This window comes from Macadamia integrifolia, chromosome 8 (genome assembly GCF_013358625.1).
Source record: "Macadamia integrifolia cultivar HAES 741 chromosome 8, SCU_Mint_v3, whole genome shotgun sequence".
Classification (NCBI taxonomy): Eukaryota; Viridiplantae; Streptophyta; class Magnoliopsida; order Proteales; family Proteaceae; genus Macadamia; species Macadamia integrifolia.
Genome location: NC_056564.1, coordinates 26,091,645 through 26,114,310, shown reverse-complemented (window position 1 = coordinate 26,114,310; position 22,666 = coordinate 26,091,645). Strand labels below are relative to the sequence as shown.

The 22,666-nt window shown below is 41.4% G+C and overlaps 1 protein-coding gene and 1 non-coding gene across 3 annotated transcripts in view; one reads left to right on the top strand and one right to left on the bottom strand.

Annotated features, from left to right (window-relative positions):
• Positions 1-22,666, top strand: part of LOC122085415 (telomere repeat-binding factor 1-like) — a 90,008-nt gene that overhangs the window by 6,422 nt on the left and 60,920 nt on the right. For both annotated transcript variants that reach the window (XR_006142121.1, XM_042653842.1), the window contains exons 3-4: positions 8,060-8,254; positions 8,478-8,695. Coding sequence is in view for 1 of the 2 variants with exons in the window: in XM_042653842.1 (XP_042509776.1) it covers positions 8,105-8,254; positions 8,478-8,695 (368 nt within the window). In the remaining variant the exon portion in view is untranslated. The remainder of the gene's footprint in view (positions 1-8,059; positions 8,255-8,477; positions 8,696-22,666) is intronic.
• On the bottom strand, positions 15,437-15,529 carry LOC122087775. The gene has a single exon (XR_006142848.1). It is a non-coding gene; the product is annotated as a small nucleolar RNA Z122 (small nucleolar RNA).

The following is a 22,666-nucleotide window of genomic DNA, read 5'->3' as shown; positions in this document are numbered from 1 at the left end:
GACATTTATTATAATTAGTCATAGCCCGTCAATCTTTTTGCATGAATCCTTGTGCTCGTCCTTGCTTGGAATCCCCATTTAACCAACCCCATTAAGTTGGGATAAGGTTTTGAATGTTGTATTGTTGTTGTGTAGCCTTCATGTTTAGGGTCATTGTGAAGTCCAGGAATGCTTCGCAACCCATTGTCTAGCATTTTCTTCCTTCGCACATTGCACACAAGCTTTATAAGCGGGTAGCTACTCCATGTCGAATACAATCATCAAAATCCTTTGTCTAACTTGATCAGTTGAGTTATCATGTCTCTTACAAGTATGTGGACGAGACATGGTTCACATACCTCTGCTAGTAGGGTACTGACTACCAACTTGTGGGTCATATTCTATAGCTTTATACATCTTGGCAGCAGAGAAAAGATACAAACAAATGGGATGCATCAGAATCCAACTATGCATATGAGGGTATCATCGATATCAATAACCACCTTAGATGTAGCTTCAACCTCTTCCGCTCTCACTGCAAATATCCCTTCCTTGCGTTCCAATACCTTGTTGTATCTGAACCGGACGACTAGATAGTGATGTTGAGGGCTTCACATATGAGTCCCCTGACTTCATCTGAGAACAACATCTAGCTATGTGCCCAAACTGGTGACACACAAAACACTGCTTCTTTTGTGGACACGATCTACCCGTTATGCCCATGTTGATTACATACAAAACATTGAGGTGAACCCACTTGCTGGGGTACTGCTGCTGGCCTAGGCTACTGTGATGCTTGGCCAACTTTTGTTCTGAATAGGGGTGTAGTTTGGAGTAGTGTAGGGTCCTCAGATTATCCTGGTAAACCTCTGCCACCAAACAGTGTGTCTGCTCTCCTTGTTGCCTGAACTTGATAATTATCTCTTTGTTTGTCTTCTATAGACTTGGCAGTCTGCACCACTTTTGCATATGTCTGCAGGTGATATGCCACCAATAATGCTCCAATTCCAGGCCTCAAACCCTTCTCAAACTTCTTGGCCTTGGCACTATCTAATTTTATATGCTCTGGTGTAAAATAGTACAACTCTTCAAACTTTTGTTGGTATTTGAGAAGAGATCTTGGCCCTTGATTAAAGCTATGAACTATGCCTCCGTTCTGTCCCTCACTCTCTATGAAGTAGTTCCCGTAGAAAGCCTCAATAAACTGATCCCATGTAGGATTAGGATAGGTTGCTGTTAGTATGGGCTTTGTGGCCTTCCACCACGCATTGGCTTCATTCTGCAACTGGTAGCTGGCACAAAGTATCTTATGCTCATCAATACAACCAAGCACCATAAATGCTTTCTCCACACCTTAAACCCATTTACCTGGTGCTAATGGGTATTGGGTGACAAACTAAAATAAGGGGGCTTGCACTTTTGAAACTCACCATCAACTTTGAGGTGTCGGTCGGACTCGGTCCAAACAAAAAAGGCACAGTAGGTGGTTCCTGAGAAGTAATCTGTTCTAGTGGTGTAGCAACTGCCGGTACAGTTTGAAATGCAGACTGTGCATTGGTATGGATCCCTTGCATTGGTGGTGGAGCTGAATATACAGTAGGGGGTGTTGGTTGCACAGGTGGAGGGATCATTGGTGTCTCTCTAGCTTGGATGGTAGTAGCAATTTGAGTATGCATCTCATTCATAACTTCATGGTGCTGTTGCTGAATTCCTTGCATCATATTGTTTATGATGATGGACCACATCTTGAGTTGCCATCACTGGTGGAGTAGGGGAAGGAACTCTAGCAGTTGCAGCTGCTACCACATCTTCACCCTCAGGCTCAGATTCAGGTGAAGGGTTAGGATTTGCCCTCGTAGTGCAGCTGTGCTTTAGCGGTTACGAGTATCCTGAGGATGGGTACGCTTCGACATTTGGGAAATTTTCTGTGAAGTGAACATATTGATTAATTTCTCAAACTATTAATGCATACCACACAACCACACGACCATACAACTTGCATTTTAAGTCATATCAAACATATACAACAGTAATAGGAAGCACATGGGAGAAGAGTGTCATCCGCTCAATCTTTTGGCAGATGGCACCGACTGACATAAGTCTAATTCTCAGATCCTAACTTGTAATATGGTTACCCTTGTATAATTCTTGTTACATTTTTATTTATCAACTATATATATATATATATATATATGAGTTATGCTCGTTAGATCTTTGTCAGTGAACGCTTTTACACCTAGGCTGGTCTCCTATGGTGTGTACTATACTTTATGTACTTATCTTAAAGTTTTTAAATTCATTTAACTCCTTTGTATTGCTATGTGGACCCTCCCATTTCTTTGCATTTCTTGTGCTCTAGACTAGTAAAACATGTCCTTCTAACCGCAGGTACCCCATGGTTCATGGCTGTGAGGCAGTGGGACCCACAACCAAATAATGCAATTTCTGCAGTACAGCACCACCGGCTGGCCGGTGGTGACATGGGTGATCTGCCGATGGCCTCAAATATACCCACCAAGCAGTCATTTGCATTGGATCTTGAGGTCAGCTAGGTTAATGACCTTTGGAACCCAGAGTAGGTCCCTTTCCTTTCATCACTTGGCTTCACATACACAAGCAAAGTAGGGTAACCTTGTCCTCTGTGTACACTCTTTGCCAAGCAACCAACCCAGCTGCCCTCAGTGCACTGCTATAATCTGGCATCGGCTGTCCCTTTATAAGATTAGTTTCTATTGTCGGTGGAAGGACAACTGGATTGTTTAACCGACCCCAAATAGGTGGGATAAGGCTTTTTGACTTATGATAATTGACTTTGAGCTAGTTATATATCATAGGTTTAGGGTGATGATACCTAGAGATGGGAGGGGTGTAGCATTTGAAGTGTCTGACAAAGTATTTACATTGACAAATCATATTAATTGACAAGATATGATGCTCTTTTTAAAAGTATACTTGTACAAATAATGTTCCTTTGCCATTTGGTAGATAGCTTGGCATTAAAGATTTTCATTAGTTTGGATACAACAATTTAGTTATTTATTTCTCCATTCCATTATAACCAAAATCAGTTATAGAATGAAAAATAAATAATTTATCGATATCATAGTTATTAAGGCGGTGAGGCGACCGAGGTGTTTGAAGGTCTTTCAGAGCGCCTTAGCGATAAGGCGGGCATAAGGCGTCGCCTTATTGATTAAAGTGTTCTTGTGTAATTTTTTTTATAAAACCATTCTATTTGACTCAAATCCTAGTTGAATCCTACTACTCATATGCTAAATAAATATTAAAGGTTCATACTTCATACCAATGCAAGATATTCATCTTTATCAGTCGTCAATCACCTTTATCATTATTCATCAATCATCATGATCATGATCATAACATATTAACATATAATATAAATACATAATTATGAAACAAAATTATAAATATAAAGAAAAGAAGACTTTAAATATACAAGTATTCATTACTAATATGTAAGGGCTCTACTTTGATCAATCCCAATAATGTTCAATTGCTAGGTATGAGAAACACACAACTGACGCAAGAGGAAAGAGAAACACACAGCGTCACTATCACGATAAGTCAAAAGAGAAGACACTATCTACAGAATAAATTTCTGGAAAGCAGACCTGGTGGAAGAACAGGAATCTGCTGTGTTTGAAGAAATTGGTTCTTCTCACAGTAACTATGTTTTGGCCCCAAACTACACTACCATAATTGCCCCTTTGTTTGAACACACCACCCACTTTTAGGACCAAAGGTTCAGAAATGAGGGAGATTAAACTCCTCTCCCTTTATCCAGTCTACCACTCAAAACAGAGTATAACCAGTAATTGCAAAAAAATTCAAACGACTGAGGAAATCGAATAAACAGAAGAAAAGAATTATGGGACAAGAAGAAAGAAGGGGAATAAAGGTAAGGGTGTGGAATGATTGTGCTGCATCAGCAAGAGTCTTACGACTCTCACGGTCTCACCGTAGGTTAAAAAAAAAAAAATATTCAAACTTGAGAGTCATAAGACTGATGAACAGATGAAGATGAAAGAAGAAGAAATAAGGAAGAAGGGAGAGAAAGAAGAGAGAAAAAAAAATTTCTCACAAAGAAGATGAGAAAAATCGGAAAAATAAAAAAATAAACAACATACCTGGAGAGAGGGGAAGGAACCTTCTCCAGAGGCCGCTGGAGAAGAATCGAAGGAGGAGGGACTGTTGGAGTGCTTCATCGTCGGTTGTGGAGCGATTTGGGGTTTTGAGAGAATATCGTGTTTTTTTGGTAGAGTTTTAAGTCATTAGCTTTTGATCCAGTGTATCTCATGTGCATGAAATTTTATGCACTAGCTAATCATGAAGTCTATTTTGGAATGTTCATAAATCAGCTGTAAGAACAAATCTTTTTTTAAAAAGCCCATAAGGCGTCGCCTTAGGCGCCTTATAGCGCCTTACAACATAAGGCGGTCGCCTTTCATACCCAACATAAAGCGGCTTATTGCCTTAACCTCTCTCGAGGGCATTAGTGCCTTACTAGCGCCTTACCAACGCCTTACCAGCGCCTTAGTAACTATGATCGATAAGTATGTTGGATATGACACCTTGAAAGACTATACATCATATGTTTATGGAATAACAATATATTCATCTTTATGTGATTTTATAGGATACAATGAAACTTTAGAATGATCATTAAGGAGCGGAATGAAGTGTCCCAGTTGACTTATTATGGCTATTTTAGAGAAAGATTAACCCTTATTGAACCTTGAGCCTAACATCAGCTTCTTTTTAAATTGCATGTGGGTATTGGCTGTAGGATATTGGTATGTTCCTATAACCTTGGAGATGGATCTTGTAGTTATAATTTGATGTTTAAATGATTCTGTAGTTCTGAATCTATTTTCATGGTGCAATAGATGGAACCGGTAAAACCTAATCAAATTATGTTTAAGGCGATCTATTTTTTTGGATGAATAAATACATTTATTATCAAAAGATAAAAGAATATACAATGGAAAGAAAGAAAGGCGGGGGGGGGGGGGGAAGGATCGGCCCTAACAAAAAAGAAATACACTCAACAAGAGTGGGGAAGGGGCTTGTAGGGAAGGATTTGTCAGGGGGGAGATAATGGAGATGGGTAGAGCCCAAGAGACAACGATAAGCCTATTCTTTGGGGTATCATGGACAGCATGGGGGCGAAGAGATCCAAGTTTCGAGCTAACATCAAAGAAGATGGTCTTCCAAATCTTATCGAAAGAATGAGAATCAGAAGTCTATCTACGAAGATTTTGCTCCATCCAAATATGGTTGATGGCAGCATAGAAGGCAAGCTTCCTGTGGTGTCACAAATGGAAGAACCGGCAAAGGTCATGTCGACCAAATCCATTCTCTACTCAAGGGAAGGACAGTTCTCCTAACAGGCCAGCAGCTACTAAGGACCTTTTTCCAAACAGTGGCGGAGAAAGGGCAAGAACAAAAAAAAGATGGTTAACATCTTCAATGACATTCCAATAGAGACAATAAGAGGGGGAAACCTAGATGTGTCAGTGGATGAAGAAGGATTACGTTGGGAGGCAATTTGAAATAGCCCACAAAGCAGTGAAACTGTGACGAGGGATCTTACCTAGAGTCTGGTTGCTTGTGCGGACCTTGTGGGAATGCTTTGCTTTTAAGTGCTATATAGTTCTACTAGTAAGAAAAACATAGGTTTTGTATGCACCCTGAAAAAAAAAGAGCGACAGATAAAACTAGAAAAAACAAGTAAGAAAAGGAATGGGGAATGTTTTACAGAGGTTTTCTCACTATCTTGTACTTAGGGGTGCAAGTTTGGCCATGGAGCCTGCCTTGTGCTCGCGTAGGGCTGGGCTTGAAAATTCTAGCTTTAAGGGACGGCCCGGCCTTGAAATTTTTTGGCCCTGAGTTAGGATCAAGGCGGGTAAGGGTTGATGTCTATGGCCCACCTTGAGCCCGACCCTAATTTTTTAGCTATGATTTATTGAGTGTTCGATGGCTGATTTTTTATTTTAAGTTTGGTAATCATTATCCACTATAGTTCTATAAGCTTCTTAAATTTATTATATAATGATGTTTTTTAGAGGTTGTTGCATAGTTGTCGCGGCGACAAGGCGAACCAAGGCTGCGGAGGATAGTCTAAGCGCTTAGGCGAGAAGGCGCCTGCCTTTAAGGCGAACAAGTGTTATTTTTTATTTTCCTTATTTTTAACATTATTATTTAGTAAGCTATGTATACTTTGTATCATAAAAAATAACATTAAGCCACATTAAGTCATTAAAAACCAACATTTAGTCACATCAAATCATAAAAAATCAACATTAAGTCACATTAAGTTATAAAAAATCAACATTTAGAGAAATTCTTTTGTTCTATAATAAGTTTGACTAGTCAAATGGTTTTATTTTTACATGAGACTTTTTGTATTAGGTAAAACATAAAACCAGCTTTCCAACAAGTCTAAGATTACATAAATGTAAGTTGTAATAACAAAGTTATGCTTCGGTCAAACTTATTTTAAAGTGCGCGAATGCTGTTAAAATCTCTTGAATGAAAATAATTTTATGGATATCAAAACAAAAGATTATTTTACTGGACTTTTGGTTTTTAGCAATGTTTTAACATGATAGGATTTATAAAATTTTCATCATTGAGAAAAACCCCAGCATTTAAAAGTTGAAAATCATCCATATAACCAAAATCCAGTTTTGTTCTTGGACTGGGGGTTGACTTTTTATCCTTTTAGAATTTGATTTTTAAACTATTTTTATTGGATTCAAATAGGAGGTATTTGCTTATTTATGAATAATATCTTAAGTAAATGAAATAACAAATATAAAAAACATTTACTTAACTAATGTTGTCGCCTTGGCGACGCCTTGACAACTATGGTTTATTATTATTTTATTTTTAAATTCCAAGGGATTTAGATGCACAGTCAAATAAATTTTTAGTTATTTCATATTTTGTAGGGTTAGGGCCAATCAGGGACATCCCAGCGCGGCCCTGTCCAATCAGCACGGGTGTGGGGTGTGCTGAACCCTGTAGGGTTGGGCATGGGTTGAAGTTTTTAGGCCTCTGAGTCAGGGTTCAGGGCGGGCTAATGGGACTCAGGGTTGGGCTAGGGCTTTAAGAAGCCCAGCCCAACCCGGCCCTTTTGCAGCCCTACTTGTGCTTCCTCATAGAAGTTTGGCCACAACCAAATTCACGCATTCTATACAAAGGATGTATCTGTTTCGTTGTTTCATGTCATTTTGAAATTTTTTGCTTTTGGAATCCTTGGGATAGACAAGAATTTCGTTGTCAAAATGTTCCGGATTTGGCTTCTGTGATCATTGCCACAGAAACAGTTCCAAACAATGTTGTTAAGGCGGCAAAAGCAACAAGTAGTTGTCGATCAATCTCTCCTACTGGGAGGGTTACATATAAGAAACTAAAGATGAATGTTAAATTGTTTAATGAAGCAAATCTAAATTAATGTTTTCTATTCCCTTGAGGCATTTCCCCCATTTTCTCCCTCAACACATGTGCACTTTGAATTCTCTTTTTTTTTTCTGAATTTTTGGTTGGAGCTGAATTATTGTAATTATGCACCTTAAAATATATTCCTGAGTTTTAGGATGAGTAAAATTTCAAGATTTTAAATCCATGTTGAATCTATTGTTTGGATTTGGTTTAATGTTTTTTATGCTTCTTTCATCATTATATTACTATCTGTTGTTTTCTTTGTGTATTGCCAGCTAAAGAAACTTTAGGATCTTTTGAGCTTCCATCGAAGTTTTTTAGATTATAATATAGATGGAAATTGTGCTGCTTTGCATGATTTGGTGAACTACATAAAACTAGAAGGTCAGATGTAGATAACTGGATCTGAGTTGTTTCTTTAGATTCAAATTTATGATCATTATATTCTTTTTCTTATTATATTTATCACTTCTCTTGTTTTAGAATCTATTTGTCATTAAGCTCCATTTGTTTTGTTGCTTGTGTGTAGTGAATTTTTTTGGGTGATTTAAGATAATTCATCTGTTGGTTTCTTGTAATTTAATTTCTGTTTTTTTCTTGTTTCTTAAACTAGGTTTTCTGATCAGATTATTTTAGAATAATTTTGGAGGTCCTGCTGATGGGTGCTCCAAAACAGAAGTGGACAGCAGAAGAAGAAGCGGCCCTTAAAGCTGGAGTAGTAAAGCACGGGGCAGGCAAATGGCGCACAATATTGAAAGACCCAGAATTCAGCAATGTCTTGTCGTTGCGTTCAAATGTGGATCTCAAGGTATTGTTAATTCTTATTTCTTTATGAAAGGAAGCTCAACAAGTTTTCTAGTTGGACAATTTGGAGCAGGATTGTAATGACAGATCTCTACATTTAAGTACCAAATCCTAGGTTTCTTGCTGAATTGGCTTCTGAAGTTATCTCATGTTTGTCCCCGTACTCCAACTGTGGAACTCCTTATTTTCTATGGTGTGTTTGATGTTTGAGGTTTTGGCTCTGGCAGGATAAATGGAGAAATATGAACGTAACAGCGCATGGGTATGGGTCTAGGCACAGGTGTCGGTTAGCAGTCAGAAGGAATCAACCTGTCCTTAAACATGATGATAACCCCATGGCTCTCAGCATGGTAGTTCAGAGTGATGAAGAAATTGTGGATGCTAAGCCTTTAGCAGTTTCTGGTAGAACACTGCAGATTGTTGGTCCAAAAAGATCTATACCAAGGTTAGAGTTGTTTGTCATCAGATGTTACAATCTTATTCCTGAACTTTGATTTCTGGAAGGTTGTTGCTGCCAAAGATAATAAAATTTATTGTAGCTGACCCCATTTAGTTGGAATAAGGCTGAGTTGTTATTGTTGTTGTTGTAGCCTGTAGGAGTTCTATAGTTTGTTCTTGAAAATTGATAAGATTCCAGTAATTTGTATTCTAATGGTCGTGTTGGAATTACTTTGTGATGCAGATCAAAGGTACCTTGAGAGGTACCAACTTAGGGGCAAAATCCAGGCTAAATAATGGCTTACACTTTTTGTACCAATTTAGGGGGCAAAATACAGGCCAAATAACGGGTTATGGTTCACTTTTCAAACCAAAATTTTGGTCAAAACTGTACCAGCCAAACTGTGGGGTTAATTTGAGTGTTTCATTTCAGTAAGTGATTATTACTTCTTTGGTAAGGATTGAATAGTCTCTTGTATGAATAGAATTCCTATTCCTGATTTTTTGATAAAGTTTTAATCATGTGGGACACCTATTCTATCCAGCCAGCTAGGATAGAGTTTAAGCAAAGCATGCTGCAACATCTAGAGGATCTTCTACCTGGGATCTGGCTCCAAGCTTTATTTTAGATCATCTTTATTCAGATGCTCTGGGAAGACCCCGCTACAGATTTGGTTGAGTTCTCTCAATTTTTATTTTAGCTTGTTTTGGGTCTCTTTTCTGCTGATGGCCATGACAAAGGTGGAAAAGTGATCTAAATTTTTTGTATTCTCATCCGTGTCCTTTGGAGGTGTTGATTGTTATTCTTTTATTCTGTTTTTAATAAATTTTTCTTTGCTGATCCATTGCCAAAGAAAGATTTATTTTTTTGGGACACTAATCTAAGCTTTTGTGGGAGAGTATATTTACTCTACTTTTCTTTCCTCTTACAAGTACGCTTAGTTTTTATAAAAGCAATGTAAGGCCTAGAGCCTACCCCACAATTTTATCAATGAAGAAAGCTCTTGCTTCCCACACTTCTTTAATGGATCGAAACTCTGTTGTGGTGATTCCAAACTGATCCAGGTCAAATCTCTTCTTCTCATCTACTTTTATATTTATAAGTTTCTGAAATAATGGTCACTAGGTTAGTACATCCTGCTTATATTACCTTTCGGTTTTAATTTTGAATCTTATTTCTGATCATTGTTCTTTTTTTTTTTTTTTTGGATGAATAAAATATATTAAAAGTTGAAGAATATACAAAAAGGGGGTGGGGCTCACAAAGAGAATAACAAAAGGGCAAGCCGTACCAGAAGGGAAATACTACTTTAGGATACAAGCCATAAGGAGGGGGGGAGAAGAAGAGACGATTGAGAGAGGAAGTCCCCAGGAGACAATAGTGAGCCTGTTCCTTGGGAATCTCTAACCGAACTGTGGGGGAGGTAGGCGAGCTTGGTGCGAACGTCAAAGTAGATGGCATCCCAAATATTGTCATATGAGCGAGAGTTGGACATCCATCTACAAAGATTCAGCTCCATCCAGAGGTGGTTGATGGTGGCACAGAAAGCAAGGTTTGTAGCAATGTCACATATGGTGGGGCCTCGAAATGTCAAATCAACCTAGATCCATTTTCTAATGAAGGAGAAGACTCTCTTACTAGACGTTCAACAACGATCGAGGAATTTTTTCCAGATGATGGAGGAGAAGGGGTAGGAGAAGAACAGATGATCAACATCTTCAATGCCATTCCAACATAGACAACAAGCAAGAGAAAGTTGGATATGTCTGTACATGAGGTAGGACTGGGTGGGAAGATAGATAGTAAAATCCCGCCAGGTGGTGAAGCTATGGTGGGGGATGTGCCCCTTGAACCAAAGGAGTTTCCCCTAAGGAACAAGGGGGACTTTTGGTCTCACAAAGTTCCAGGCAGACGAAGAACTGAACAGGTTTGAGGGGAAAGGCTTCCAGAGGATAGAATCCTCTCTGCCTCTATGGCTAGGGAGAGGGAGGGAGATTGGTTCAAATGCCATCTAGCGGGGAAGGGGAGAGAGGAGGGGGCCAAACATCATTTAGGTTAATGGAAGAGAAAGTAGCAAGATGATCTAGATCAGAGGAATAGATAATCTCGGGGCTAACCGCATGAAGAATCGCTCGAGACAGGTGCCAAGGATCAAGCCAAGGGAAGGTAGAGGCACCATTGCCTATGGAGTATGAGATGGCATCCATGGCCATGGGATGAGACTGAGGATACCTCGCCAGAGCCAGGAGGCATCCGGGCCAGAAGAAGTGGACCAGAGGGAGTCATTCTTCAAGAGATGGGAGTAAACCCAGGACACCCAGATGCTGTTTTGCTTAGTCACAACTCTCCAAATGAGCTTGAGGATGCCTACAGAGTTAATGCCTTTGATGCCTTATGCCCAGGCCACCTTCAAATTTGGGGAGGCAGACATTTTTTCCAATGGGTGGGGTGGAGAACCTTGTAGGAGTCAGAGACTTCCCAAAGAAAGGAAAAAATGAGAGACTCGATTGCTTTGATGGTGGGAGGGGGAAAAACAAAGATTTCATACCAATAAAGGTACATTGATTAGAGCACAGATCTGGAGATATCGAGCCTCCTCACATAAGAGAGGAGCTTGCTTTTCCACAGCTGAAGTCTTTTCCGCAGGAGGTCAAGAATGGGAGTGCAGTGATGGGCTGAGAGTTTGGCAGGGATGAGAGGGAGACTGAGATATTTAACAGGAAGGGTGCCAAGGGTGAAGCTAGTAATCTCGAGGAGGCGGCTAGAGGCAACTTTAGAAATCCCCAAAGTGAAGATGCGAGATTTAATAGGGTTGATCCGAAGTCTCGAGAGGTTCTAAAAAAGATGGAGGGAAGACATGATGGAAGAAATGGAGGTGTGATCAGCTTTAGAGAAGATCATCAAATCATCAGCAAAAACAAGATGGGTAAAGGAAAAGAGACTTGCATTTAGGAATGGGGGAGATAAGATGGAGGTCAGTGGAAGATTGATGGATCGAGAGAGGACCTCGAGGTCGAGGGAGAAGAGGAAAGGGGAGAGTGGGCAACCTTGGCGAATGCCAATAAAGGAATGAAAGAAACCCACGGGGCTGTCGTTAACCAAGATGGAGAAGCAGGGAGTAGAGATGCAGGCAAGGATCCAACAGAAAAAATTGGTGGGGGGAAGGAAATTTGGAGTAGGACATTTGAGATGAAGTCCCAACGGATAGAGTTAAAAGCTTTATGAAGATTAATCTTGAGAAGGGCTACCGATCCATGAGATTTCCGCTCAAAACCCTGGACAATTTTATGGCACAGAATGATGTTGTCCGCAATACTCTTGCCAGAAATGAAAGCAGATTGGTTCAGACTGACTAAGGAGTCAATGACCTTTTGAATGTGGTTGGCAAGAATTTTGGCAATAAATTTGTAAATCAGATTACAAAGGGAGATGGGTCTGAAATCCAGAATGGAAGAGGCTCCGTTCGATTTGGGGATGAGGCAGAGAAAGGTGTGATTGATCTAACTGGGATCAAATAAGAAACTTTTGATAGCTCTGATGATATCCGTCTTGATAATATCCCAGCAAGAGGAGAAGAAACTCATACTGAATCCATCTGGCCCAGAAGCTTTATTGGCTTTATGGGAGAGGACTGCTGAGGTGAACTCCTCATCAGATGAATGGCTTGAAGGGAGGGGAGGAGGTGATCAAGAACGAATTTATTGATAGGGGAGGCTGGACGAGGGAGGGGAAGGGGGTTGAAGAGATCGGAGAAGAAGGAAGAGGCTGCGGTTCTGATGTCAGCAGGATTGTGAAGAGTAGATCCATCTTTGGCGATGAGAAGGGGGATGGAGTTGACATAGATGGGACCCTTGATGGTGCGGTTAAAGAAACCAAGCTTTAACCATTTGATGCGGGATTTTTGCTTGAGGAAGATCTCTTCTTGGGACAGGAGCAAGGAAAGCTCAAGGGAGACAAATTTTTCCTCCTCGACCAAGGCAATGCTATGAAGATCCAACAGGAGGATGGCTTGGATAGCTCCAAGTCTGTCCCTACAAGAGGAGACTATTGGAGATGTTACTAAAGCACCTAGAGTTCCAGAGCTTGAGGGTGGTTTTCACATTTTTGAGCTTCCTAGATAAGGCAATTAGGGGAGAGGAGAAGGCTTGAACAGGGAGACTCCATGCTTCCCTGACAAGAGGGGGGAAGTCAGGGTGACGGGTCCACATGTCAAGGAATTTGAATGGTTTAGGGCCAAAGGAGGAAGAGGAATAAGTATGGAGTGAGATGGGTCAGTGATCCGAGATAGTAGGGGAATCAAAGGTGGCAATGGAAGAGTGGTTGGAAGAGAGCCACACTTCATTGACAGGGTCTCTATCAAGCTTACAGGCCACCCTATCAACCCCACTCTTGCGTTTTTTCCAGGTGATCTTGGCACCAGACCAACAGAGGTCGTTTATGCCAATATCTTCAAAACAATTGTTGAAAGCCTCCATGGAAGCTAGATCAATGGGATCACCTCCCTGCTTCTAGATGGAGAATCTGTTGGCATTAAAGTCATCCGCAATCCCCCAAGGGCTGGAATCAACGAAAGAGGATATGGACTGCAGATCAGCCCAGAGGGGGAGCCTTTCCGGAGCACGACTGAGATCATAGATAATAGTAAGGAGGCAACAATTGGACTCTACGCTGTCAGAGATGGAAAGGTAATGTACTGGGAAGAGGAGGCAAGGGAAGTGATGCGGAGGAGGGGGTTCCAAAGGATCCAACTCCGACCATTGGGGTGGTCGGAATAGTTGGCAAGAAAGGATCAGGGCGGAGCTAAAGAGGAGGCAATGCGGGGGCATTTGTCTCAAGAACTCTGGTCTCGAGCAAGCAGTAGAGAGGAGATCTAGACGATCTGATTCGGGATCGTATGAATGCGTGCTTTGCCAAGGAGTTTAGGCCTCGGACATTCCAAATTGTCCAAGGGCTCATGAGGATGGGATGGGGGTTGGGGCCAAAAGCTTGGGAGAGCTGGGATAGGGTCACTTATGGCCCGAAGAGGAGGAGGATTTAGCTGGTGCTCTTCAATGGGAGATGGCCTGGTTGAGGCAGACATCGATGGGTGCGCTGCTGAAGAACACCAAGTGGTACACTTGGAAACCTGCGCTGTGCGAGTGCATTTAGGAGGCAGCCTTTTCTTGGTTCTAATTCCTTTAACTGAGGAGGCAACAACTGGAGGAGAGGAGTCGATGAGAGGATCCGAAGGGACTGGCGGAGAGTCAACAGCAGGTGGCTTAGAGGTGCGGAGAATGGAGGATTGGCAGGCATCAATGCTGAGGTTATAGACTGGGCAGGGGATCGGCTTGGCAGCGTCGAAGGAGACAGCATCAACCATGGCTTATGAGGCACCAACTGGAGAGGCAAGGATGTCGACAGTAGAAGACCTGATTGTCTCAGAAGGTGACCGACTCAGGTCATCAGTGGCAGGGGGATATATTGAACAAGAGGCGATCACAGAACCGTCGGTGAAAACGAGGGGAGCAGGGGGCATCAAGCAGCATAGAATCCAAGAACAGAGGAGTCGGAGGGACTCGGTCGACGGTGAGAGGAGCTCGCTGGCTGACAAAAAAGGTGGCGAGGAAAGCTCACAAGTTGGCAGTATTGGCGGCAAGGGGAACTTACAAGTCAACAGTAGTAGAGGAACAAGAGCGAGAGCAGCTCGAGAGGCCAGGAGATGAGAAGGGTCTTGAAACAGGCCGTCGGGTGGAGGTGGTGGTGTAGGTGGGTCGGGCGGGTGCTGGATGGGAGAGGAAGAGGTGGTACGGGTCGGGTTAGGAAGGGTAGGGGTGAAGGAGGCTTGGAGAAGGTGGGGTAGCCGCTAAAGTAGGTGGGCCAGCATTTAGCTTAGAAATAGTCGAAGAGACTAGGCCCAAAGTGGAGATGGGCTGGGCATGAAGAGGAGATTGGCTGATGAGTTGAGGAGGGCTATCAGAAATAGGGGCCAGGCCCAAGGTGGAAATGGGCTGGGCTTGCAAAGGAGAAGTGGGAATGGGCTGAGACATTAGGTTGGCAAGAAAGAGAGGGTGTATTGAGATTAGTGGAAAAGGGGTGGATGGCTGATTCAAAAGGAGTGTCAGTGGGGTAACGTTCAGAGAGGGGCGAGGGAGGCGAGGTGACAGAAGAAGTGGAGGCTGAGTCATCAGAGACAGAATCCTCTCTAGAGGAACCAAACGACTGGGGATCCTTCTCAGATTCAGAGGATGACTGGTCACTATCAGAGTCTGAGGAGCTAGAGGATGCTTCGGCACCGTCATTAGAGACAGCGAGGGTTTCCAGGATGGAAAAGATGGTGTCTATGGTCCACTGACGAAGGACTGATGGGCCGAGGATAGGGTCCCGGATAGGGGCTGATCATTGTTTAAGGAAGACCCATCCCATAACATCTCGTAGATCTCATTGGGGCCCTTAGATCTAAGGGAAGATCAATGGTCGATCTCAGCCATCCAAATTATGGAGAACCTTGGCTAGGTTTTAGATGAAGCAACCGCCACCCTTTTGGAGAAGAAGAGAACCAGGGACTATCAAGACTAGAGAAGCAGGAGGGCGATTTCCGACATCAGATCGTCGATGAAGGTTGCTTCCAATTGGGTGACTATATTAATATTACAGACTGCGAAAAAAAAAAAAAAAAAAAAAAAAAAAAAAGAAACAAAAGAAACTACTGCCATGACTTGTAGCTGCACTGGCAAATGGAGGATGCTATCAGATCATCATGAAGATGGACTTGGGATCAGATTGACATGCAAAATAATTCAGTATAGCTAACCCCATTGGAGCTTTTGCTTACCTGTATTTATCTTTTTATCATTTCCCACACTCCAACATTTTTGAATAGAAAACATAAAAAAATATGATGTCTGTATGAGAAGGAGATGAAGATCCGGGTCATGGCTCAATGTCCCCATTAGAATACAGGATTTCCATATCCCATGGGGAATGGAGAAAGATTAAACAGAAAAAGGAGAATATAATTCACATTTTAGCATAAGGATCCTAATTCCCAAACCTTCATTATGGAACAACCCTTTTACAAAAACTCGCAAAAAAGGAGACTTATACAGAGAAAAAAAAAATCCAGTAAAGCTTAAAGGATACCAACCCTTTTGCAAATCGGTGGAATAAATCCCTATGTCCATGCCATCACAAGTAGTTTTGTTGAAACGTCCTTCGAATGTAGTACCTTTGTTAAGCTCGAATGTGATCTGATCAGCATGAGAATGAACATCCAATTCGCTTCCAGATTTGGAGAAAGTTCATTTCCCAACTCGGATTGATAAAAAATCAACTTGAAGAGTTGAAAACCTGAGATGCCTTGCACCCAAGGGGGAGAAATAGAGGTTTCGAATCTTCTAGCTACCTCATCACATGAGGATTTAAGTTCTAGTGACTGCAACAGATGATGGATAGGGATGGAGCGGAGATGAGTGATGGTGGCTGGTTTTGTTCTAGCTCTTGGTTGTAGATGGAGGAGACACTGCGGCTAAGACTTTGACTAGGAAGGAGGAGGTTAAGAGGGGAGAATGGAGGTGATGCAACCGCTTGGTTAGGGTTCCTTAGGGAGATAGGGATAAAGGTTTTGAGATAAAGAAAACTTCTTAGATTGGGGATGAAGGTTTTGAGATAGGGTTCCTCAGTGCATCATGGGGAAGAAGAAGAACAAAAAGGAGAAGGAGAAAAAAATGAAAACACAGCGATGCCATCGCCAGAATAGAGGACAGAAGTGTCGCGCCTCTATTGAATTTCCTCTCATGGTCATGGGAAAGATAAAGACGATAAACCCTTTTGAGGGTTGAGGTTGCAGGGTGTGAGTTGTGAGAGAAAAATAATTTTAACTCCATTGTATATATTTGATCCCATGTAGTAGGGTGCATGTTATCTTGTACTTATAATGGTCATTATATAAAATCAGGGTTAAAATCAGGTTCGAGTTAGGCTGGGTTGTGCTCAGCTGGAGGCCTCAACATTGGCCCGGCCCAACCTTGATTCAGTGCTAGAGATTTTCAACCTTGAGCTGCCCTCTATAGACACCAAATTTTGACCCCCCCTTGGCGATGATGAATTATGGGTAATGATGAAACATGTATTCTCTTTCTACTATTCCGGCCAATCCCAGTTATCCCAACCTAAAGCCATTATGCAAGAACTTGCAGAGTACAATTTAGCGTAAGACCGTTAGGGGTTCAACCCAATATTTTTTAAAATGATGTAGGAAGGGTGACCAAAAGTGGTCATTAATGCCTTTTGCCAGAATACGACAATCGAGCTAGCATGTGCTCGATTCCTATATCATTGGAAAGTATTCGGAAATACGATTCCATTGATATCTTGTACGAAAAAAATTGATACCTAGATGTGCCTTATTGCCTACCTAAACTTTGAACCAATTAAACCAGACCAAACCCGAACCAGACCAAACCCGAACCAAAATTGGACCAACCGAATCAAACCAAACCAAACCCACCTGCCTTCCCCTCAGCTGATAAGCATGAACCGCATCCACCTAAGTCTATTGCTGCCCAGGCTACAAGGTAGCCGCCCACCCTATTGCCTCCACGGATGCATGAATTGGTTTCCATGACCATGTAAGCCTTACACGGAGAAGGTAAGGCTTACCATCTTTTAAGGCTTACACGGATGCTACCACTTTGAGAAATTGTTTCCATGGCCGTGTAAGCCTTACCATCTCCTTTTAAGCCTTACACGGATCCTTACCCCTTAAGAAATGCCTTCCACGGCTGTGTAAGCCCTTACATGCTCCCTGTAAGAATTCTTCTCATTTTTTACTACAAATAGGTGACCCAGGGTCACCATGAAGGAGGGCTGAAAAATCCTGAGAGGAAAAAAAATCCCAAAAGGTTGAGAAATCCCGAGAGAGTGAAATCCCTGTTCTAGAAACCCTTGAAAAAAGAAGAAGAAGAAGAAAAGAAAAGAACAAAAAAGAGAGAGAGAAAAAAAAAATGTAAGAAGCTGGGAGATCTTGGGGCCGATCGTCCAAAGCTCGCTGAAGTTGAATCCTTAGTATGGAAGCCTTGCTCTAGGTCTGGAAGCCCGCGTCATCCATTTTAGGTTAGTACGGAACCCCTATTTAAATTTTTGTAGTTGATTTTGATATTTTTATTATAGCGCAGAAGAGCTGCCCATATTCCCGTAGCAAATTCTTGTTCTAGGAACATAGCGCGGAAGCGTTGCCCATACTCCCACAGCTAATTCCTATTTTAGGAATATAGCGCCGAAGCGTTGCCCGTATTCCCACAGTTGATTCCTTTTCTAGAAATAAAGCGTGGAAGCCCTACCCGTGTTCCCACAGTTGATTCCTATTCTAGGAATATAGAGTGGAAGTGCTGCCCAAATTCCCAAAGCCAAAACCTATTTCTACACCATGACATGGAAATCTTTTCAGATTTCCTATCTAAGTGCCGGAAGTTTTTATTTCTCCAAGAAATTGAGAAGAAAGTCAAATCTTTGCCCCTGAGCTGGGCAGAATTACGAGAAATTTCATTATTGCTATTAATTGTTTTATGTAAATATTAGATCGTAATTTCATTTGTGTATGATACATATCCCATTTCCGCATGTATTATTTTATGTGTTCACTGCATAAAATAGCGACTCCTTTTTATTATTTTATGTATTAATTTTTGCATTTGTACATTAAATGATAGTCTACTTTAGCATTTTATGTATTATCATGTGTTTTTTACATAAAATATCAATCATAGTCATCATTTCATGAGGCATTGCACATATATGTAAATAAGTTAGTTCCATTTTCTATCATTTTATGTGATTTTCATATTATGTATTATCCCATGTGATGTTTTAATAGTTTTTGCAATCAATTCATGTAATTATTCGCATGTGTTACATTATTTCATATGATAAAGCTTCCATGTTGGCTTAGGCTGTTAAAATTCTCGGGGGAGAATATTCGAAATCCAAGCATCTGGTAGAAAGACAGGAAATTCCGGGTGAGGTGGGTGCATAACACCTTTCCACACTCGTAACCTGACACGGACCCCTATCTCTGGAATAGACCAAATATGAAGTCAAATTCAGGGGTTCCAACTTTTTACAAGAATTTAACCCCCTACTTGGGCTCGTTCCCTCGATCAGAATTGGGCTCCACAATAGGGTTCTAGGCCCTGAATCCTAGATGGCGACTCCAAAAATCATGCTTTTCCCATCCCCTATAGTCGCCAGACATGTTTGGAGACATCACCATACATGGTAGATAGGTGAGAGGAAATAAGTGGGAAAAAGACAATAGGAAATATTCCACAGAAACCCCAAGAGAATGAAGGAGGAAAAGGGGGTATGGTTAACCCCTCACTCTATCTCCCCTTCCAACAAAAGAATCCATTTTCCCTTACACCCTCAGGCAAGAAATCTTAGCCCAGGCCCTATTCAGGCGTAGGGTGGGTGTTGGCCAAACTTGCACCCCTAAATTAGGGCTTATGCATCCTAAGTAGGATTAGATGAATGGATTAAGTTACAATTTTGGGAACACATGGATGGATTAGTGCAAGGTTTTGGCCATAGTCGATTTGTGGAGTTTCAACTGGGAGATATGGTTATGGTTCGGATCACTCTATAAAGATTATCTCCTGGTGAAAACAGAAAGCTTCACCCACGAAAGATGGGTCTAGTGGTGTTCTAAATTTCCTAAGGTTCAAATTTTAGAAATCTTCTAGAAACCAGAATCGCAATGATGGAATGAAATCCAGACTAAAGAAAATTCAAATAACCAAGATCAGCAACTCTGATCTGGTCAAAAGGCTGGTTGAGTACTCAAATTCAGTAGGTGGAGAATATATTAGATACTGGACACAATCTGATGGTTGGATTCTTAGTTACTGAAGAATCCTACATTTTTTTTTTTTTTATGAATGAAAAAATATATTATGACAACGAAAAAAAGGAGGCGTATTGGATCCACTTGCATTTCCTTCCCTTGCTTCTCCGTCCTCGTCAGCGGGAGCCTTGTTGGCTTCTTCCTTGGTTCTGTGGGTATCAGGCAAGGATGCCCTCTCTCCCTCTTCCTCATCCTGCCCTCGAGGTCCTCTCCAGATCCATCCACTCCTCCATGGATCAACACCTCATTCCCCTATTCCTAAATGCAAATCTCTCTTGCTTTCTCATCTTGCTTTTGTTGAAGACTTGATGATTTTTTTCAAAGCGGATGCTCTCTCTATTTCCTCTATCTTGTCTTCTCTTCGCCTCTTCGAAGGCATCTCTGATCTTCACATCAACCTTCGCAAATCCCACTTGTTCCTCTCTGGGACTTTGATTCTTTTAAAGCCCATCTCCTGGAGATCATCAAATTCTCCCTGGGATCTCTCCCAGTCAACTATCTGGGCCTCCCTCTCATCTCGACCAGGCTGACAACCCACCATTGTTACCCTATCCTTGACCGGTAGAGAAAGAAGCTTTAGTTGTGGGAAAGAAGACTTCTCTCCTATGTTGGAATGCTTGAGCTTGTCAGATTTGTGCTTTAATCTATGTACCTCTATTGGTCCGGCATGTATACCCTTCCTGAATCCACCATTAAGTCCATCGAGAGGCTCCTTTGCTCCTCTGGAAAGGAATTGATTCTTGCACCCCATCAGTTGGGCTTCCATCTGTCTTCCCAAATTTGAAGGGAGGCCTTGGATTGAGAAGAATCAAAGAGGTCTTGTAGGCCATAGTGGTCAAAATGCCAAGGCGTTGGAGGGTTGCCTAAGCGCTTAGGTGACAAGGTGTCCGCCTTAAGGCGACCAATGCGACCAAGTGTTATTTTTTATTTTTTCTCTTTTCTAACATTATTTAGTATGCGACATATACATTGTATCATCAAAAATCAACATTAAGCCACATAAAATCATAAAAAGTCAACATTGAGTCACATTAAGTTATAAAAATCAACATTTAGAGAAATGCTCTTGTCTATAATAAGTTTGATTTTGCAAAATGATTTTATTTTTACATGAGACTTTTTGCATTAAGTATAGCACAAAACCAGCATTCCAACGAGTATAAGATTACTTAAATCTGAGTTATAATGACAAAGTTATGTTCTGGTCAAACTTAATTAAAGTGTGTGAATGCTGTTAAAATCGCCTGAATGAAAATAATTTTATGAACATCAAAACAAAAGATTATTTTACCAAACTTTTGGTTTTTAGCAATGTTTTACTATGATGAGATTTATAAAATTTTCAGAATTGAGAAAAACCTCAACATTTGAAAGTTGAAAATTGCTCCTACAATAAAAAATCCAGTTTTTGTTCTTGGACTGGGGGGTTGACTGTTTTTCCTTTTGGAATTTGATTTTAAACTATTTTTATTGGATTAAAATAGGGGGCATTTTCTTATTTATGAATAATATCTTAACTTTAATTAAATGATATTTGGCATAAATAAGTGCCAAAATATAAGGCGAAATGCAGTGCAATCAGGCGACAGTCGCCTGGTCCCTATGAAACCACCTAGATGCCGAGGCGACAACTTGACAACTATGTTGTAGGTATCCTCAAGCTCATTTGACAAATCATCTCTAAGCATAAAGGTATTTAGGTCTCTTGGGTTTATTAATACCTTCTTAGGATCTACTCTCTTTGGTCGGTCCCCTCCCCCTTTGATTCCTTCTGGATCTAGCGGAAGATCCTCAGCATTAGGAATCTTTCCATCAGAGCTATTTCCACCTCTATTGGAAATGGTTCCTCCATCTCCCTATGGTTGGACCGCTAGCACCCCTCTAGTGTTCTCCATTCCCCTATTAGCAAAAGAGTGGTTTTCTGCTCTGGCTTGGGTTGAAATGCCTTGGTTGCTTTTATCTTGGGAAACGAGAATTGGTGCTCTCCCATCTCCCCCCTCCTCTTGTTGCCATTTGGTCTAACCTCCCTTCCCTTCCTCCCGGGCATAGTGGAGGTGAGGATAAAATCATTTGGCTCCCCTCCTCTGGCACTTTTAGCTCCTTCACCTGAGACTTTGTTAGATCCAAGGGTCCCTTTGTTCCTTGGCACAAGTCCGTCTAGTCTAAAGGTCACATCCCCCGTCATAGCTTTACCGCTTGGAGTGCCCTCTTTAACTGCCTCCCTATGCAGTCCTCCCTTATCCATCAACATATAGCAGTTCCTATCTTCTGCTGTCTTTGTTGGAATGGTATTGAAGATGCTGATCGCCTTTTCTTCTCTTGCCCCTTTTCTTTTGTCATTTGGAAGAAAGTCCTTAAGCATTGCTGGCCATCTAAAAGAAGAGTTCTCAATCTTGCTAGAGAATGGTTCTGGGTTGATATGACTTTTACTGGTTCCTCCATTTGTGACACTGCTAGGAAGCTTACCTTTTGCGCCACCATTAGCCGCATTTGGATGGAGTAGAATCTTCACATATGGACTTTCAACTCTCGATCCTTTGATAAGATTTGGAAAGCCATCTGCTTTGACGTCGACACCAAACTTGCTTTTTTTCCCCACTGTCTAGTCTCTGACTCCCTAAGGAACAGGCTTATTGTTGTTTCTTGGGCTCTCCTCCCTCCATCTTGTTGCCCCCCCTTGAGACGGCTTCCCTTTTCCTTTGGTTGGGCTTGTTTCCCCTATGATGTCATGATTTTTTTTTTTTTTTTTCTCTTTTTCTTTTTCAATTTTGGGCTTGATTCCCTTTAAAGAATCCTACTTGAGGAGGTAGGAAACAAGAACTGAGAATTGTTGGGAGATTCTTAAAGGAGATCAGGTCAGAAATTAAGTAAGCTTGGAGTAAGCAGATTAATGATGATAGACCTCAAGTATAATAGCATATAGAAATCTGTTATCAAACCTTGAAAACAGTAACTGAAATTGAAACTTTCAGAAATCAGAGTTAAAAGTAGGATTTTGGAAAACAGTAGCAACAGAAATCTTGCAAGTAGGGAATGAAAAAAACAATATCGGAGCTTGAATGTACTAACCTTGAATGAGAGATACCATGAAGTGACTATTT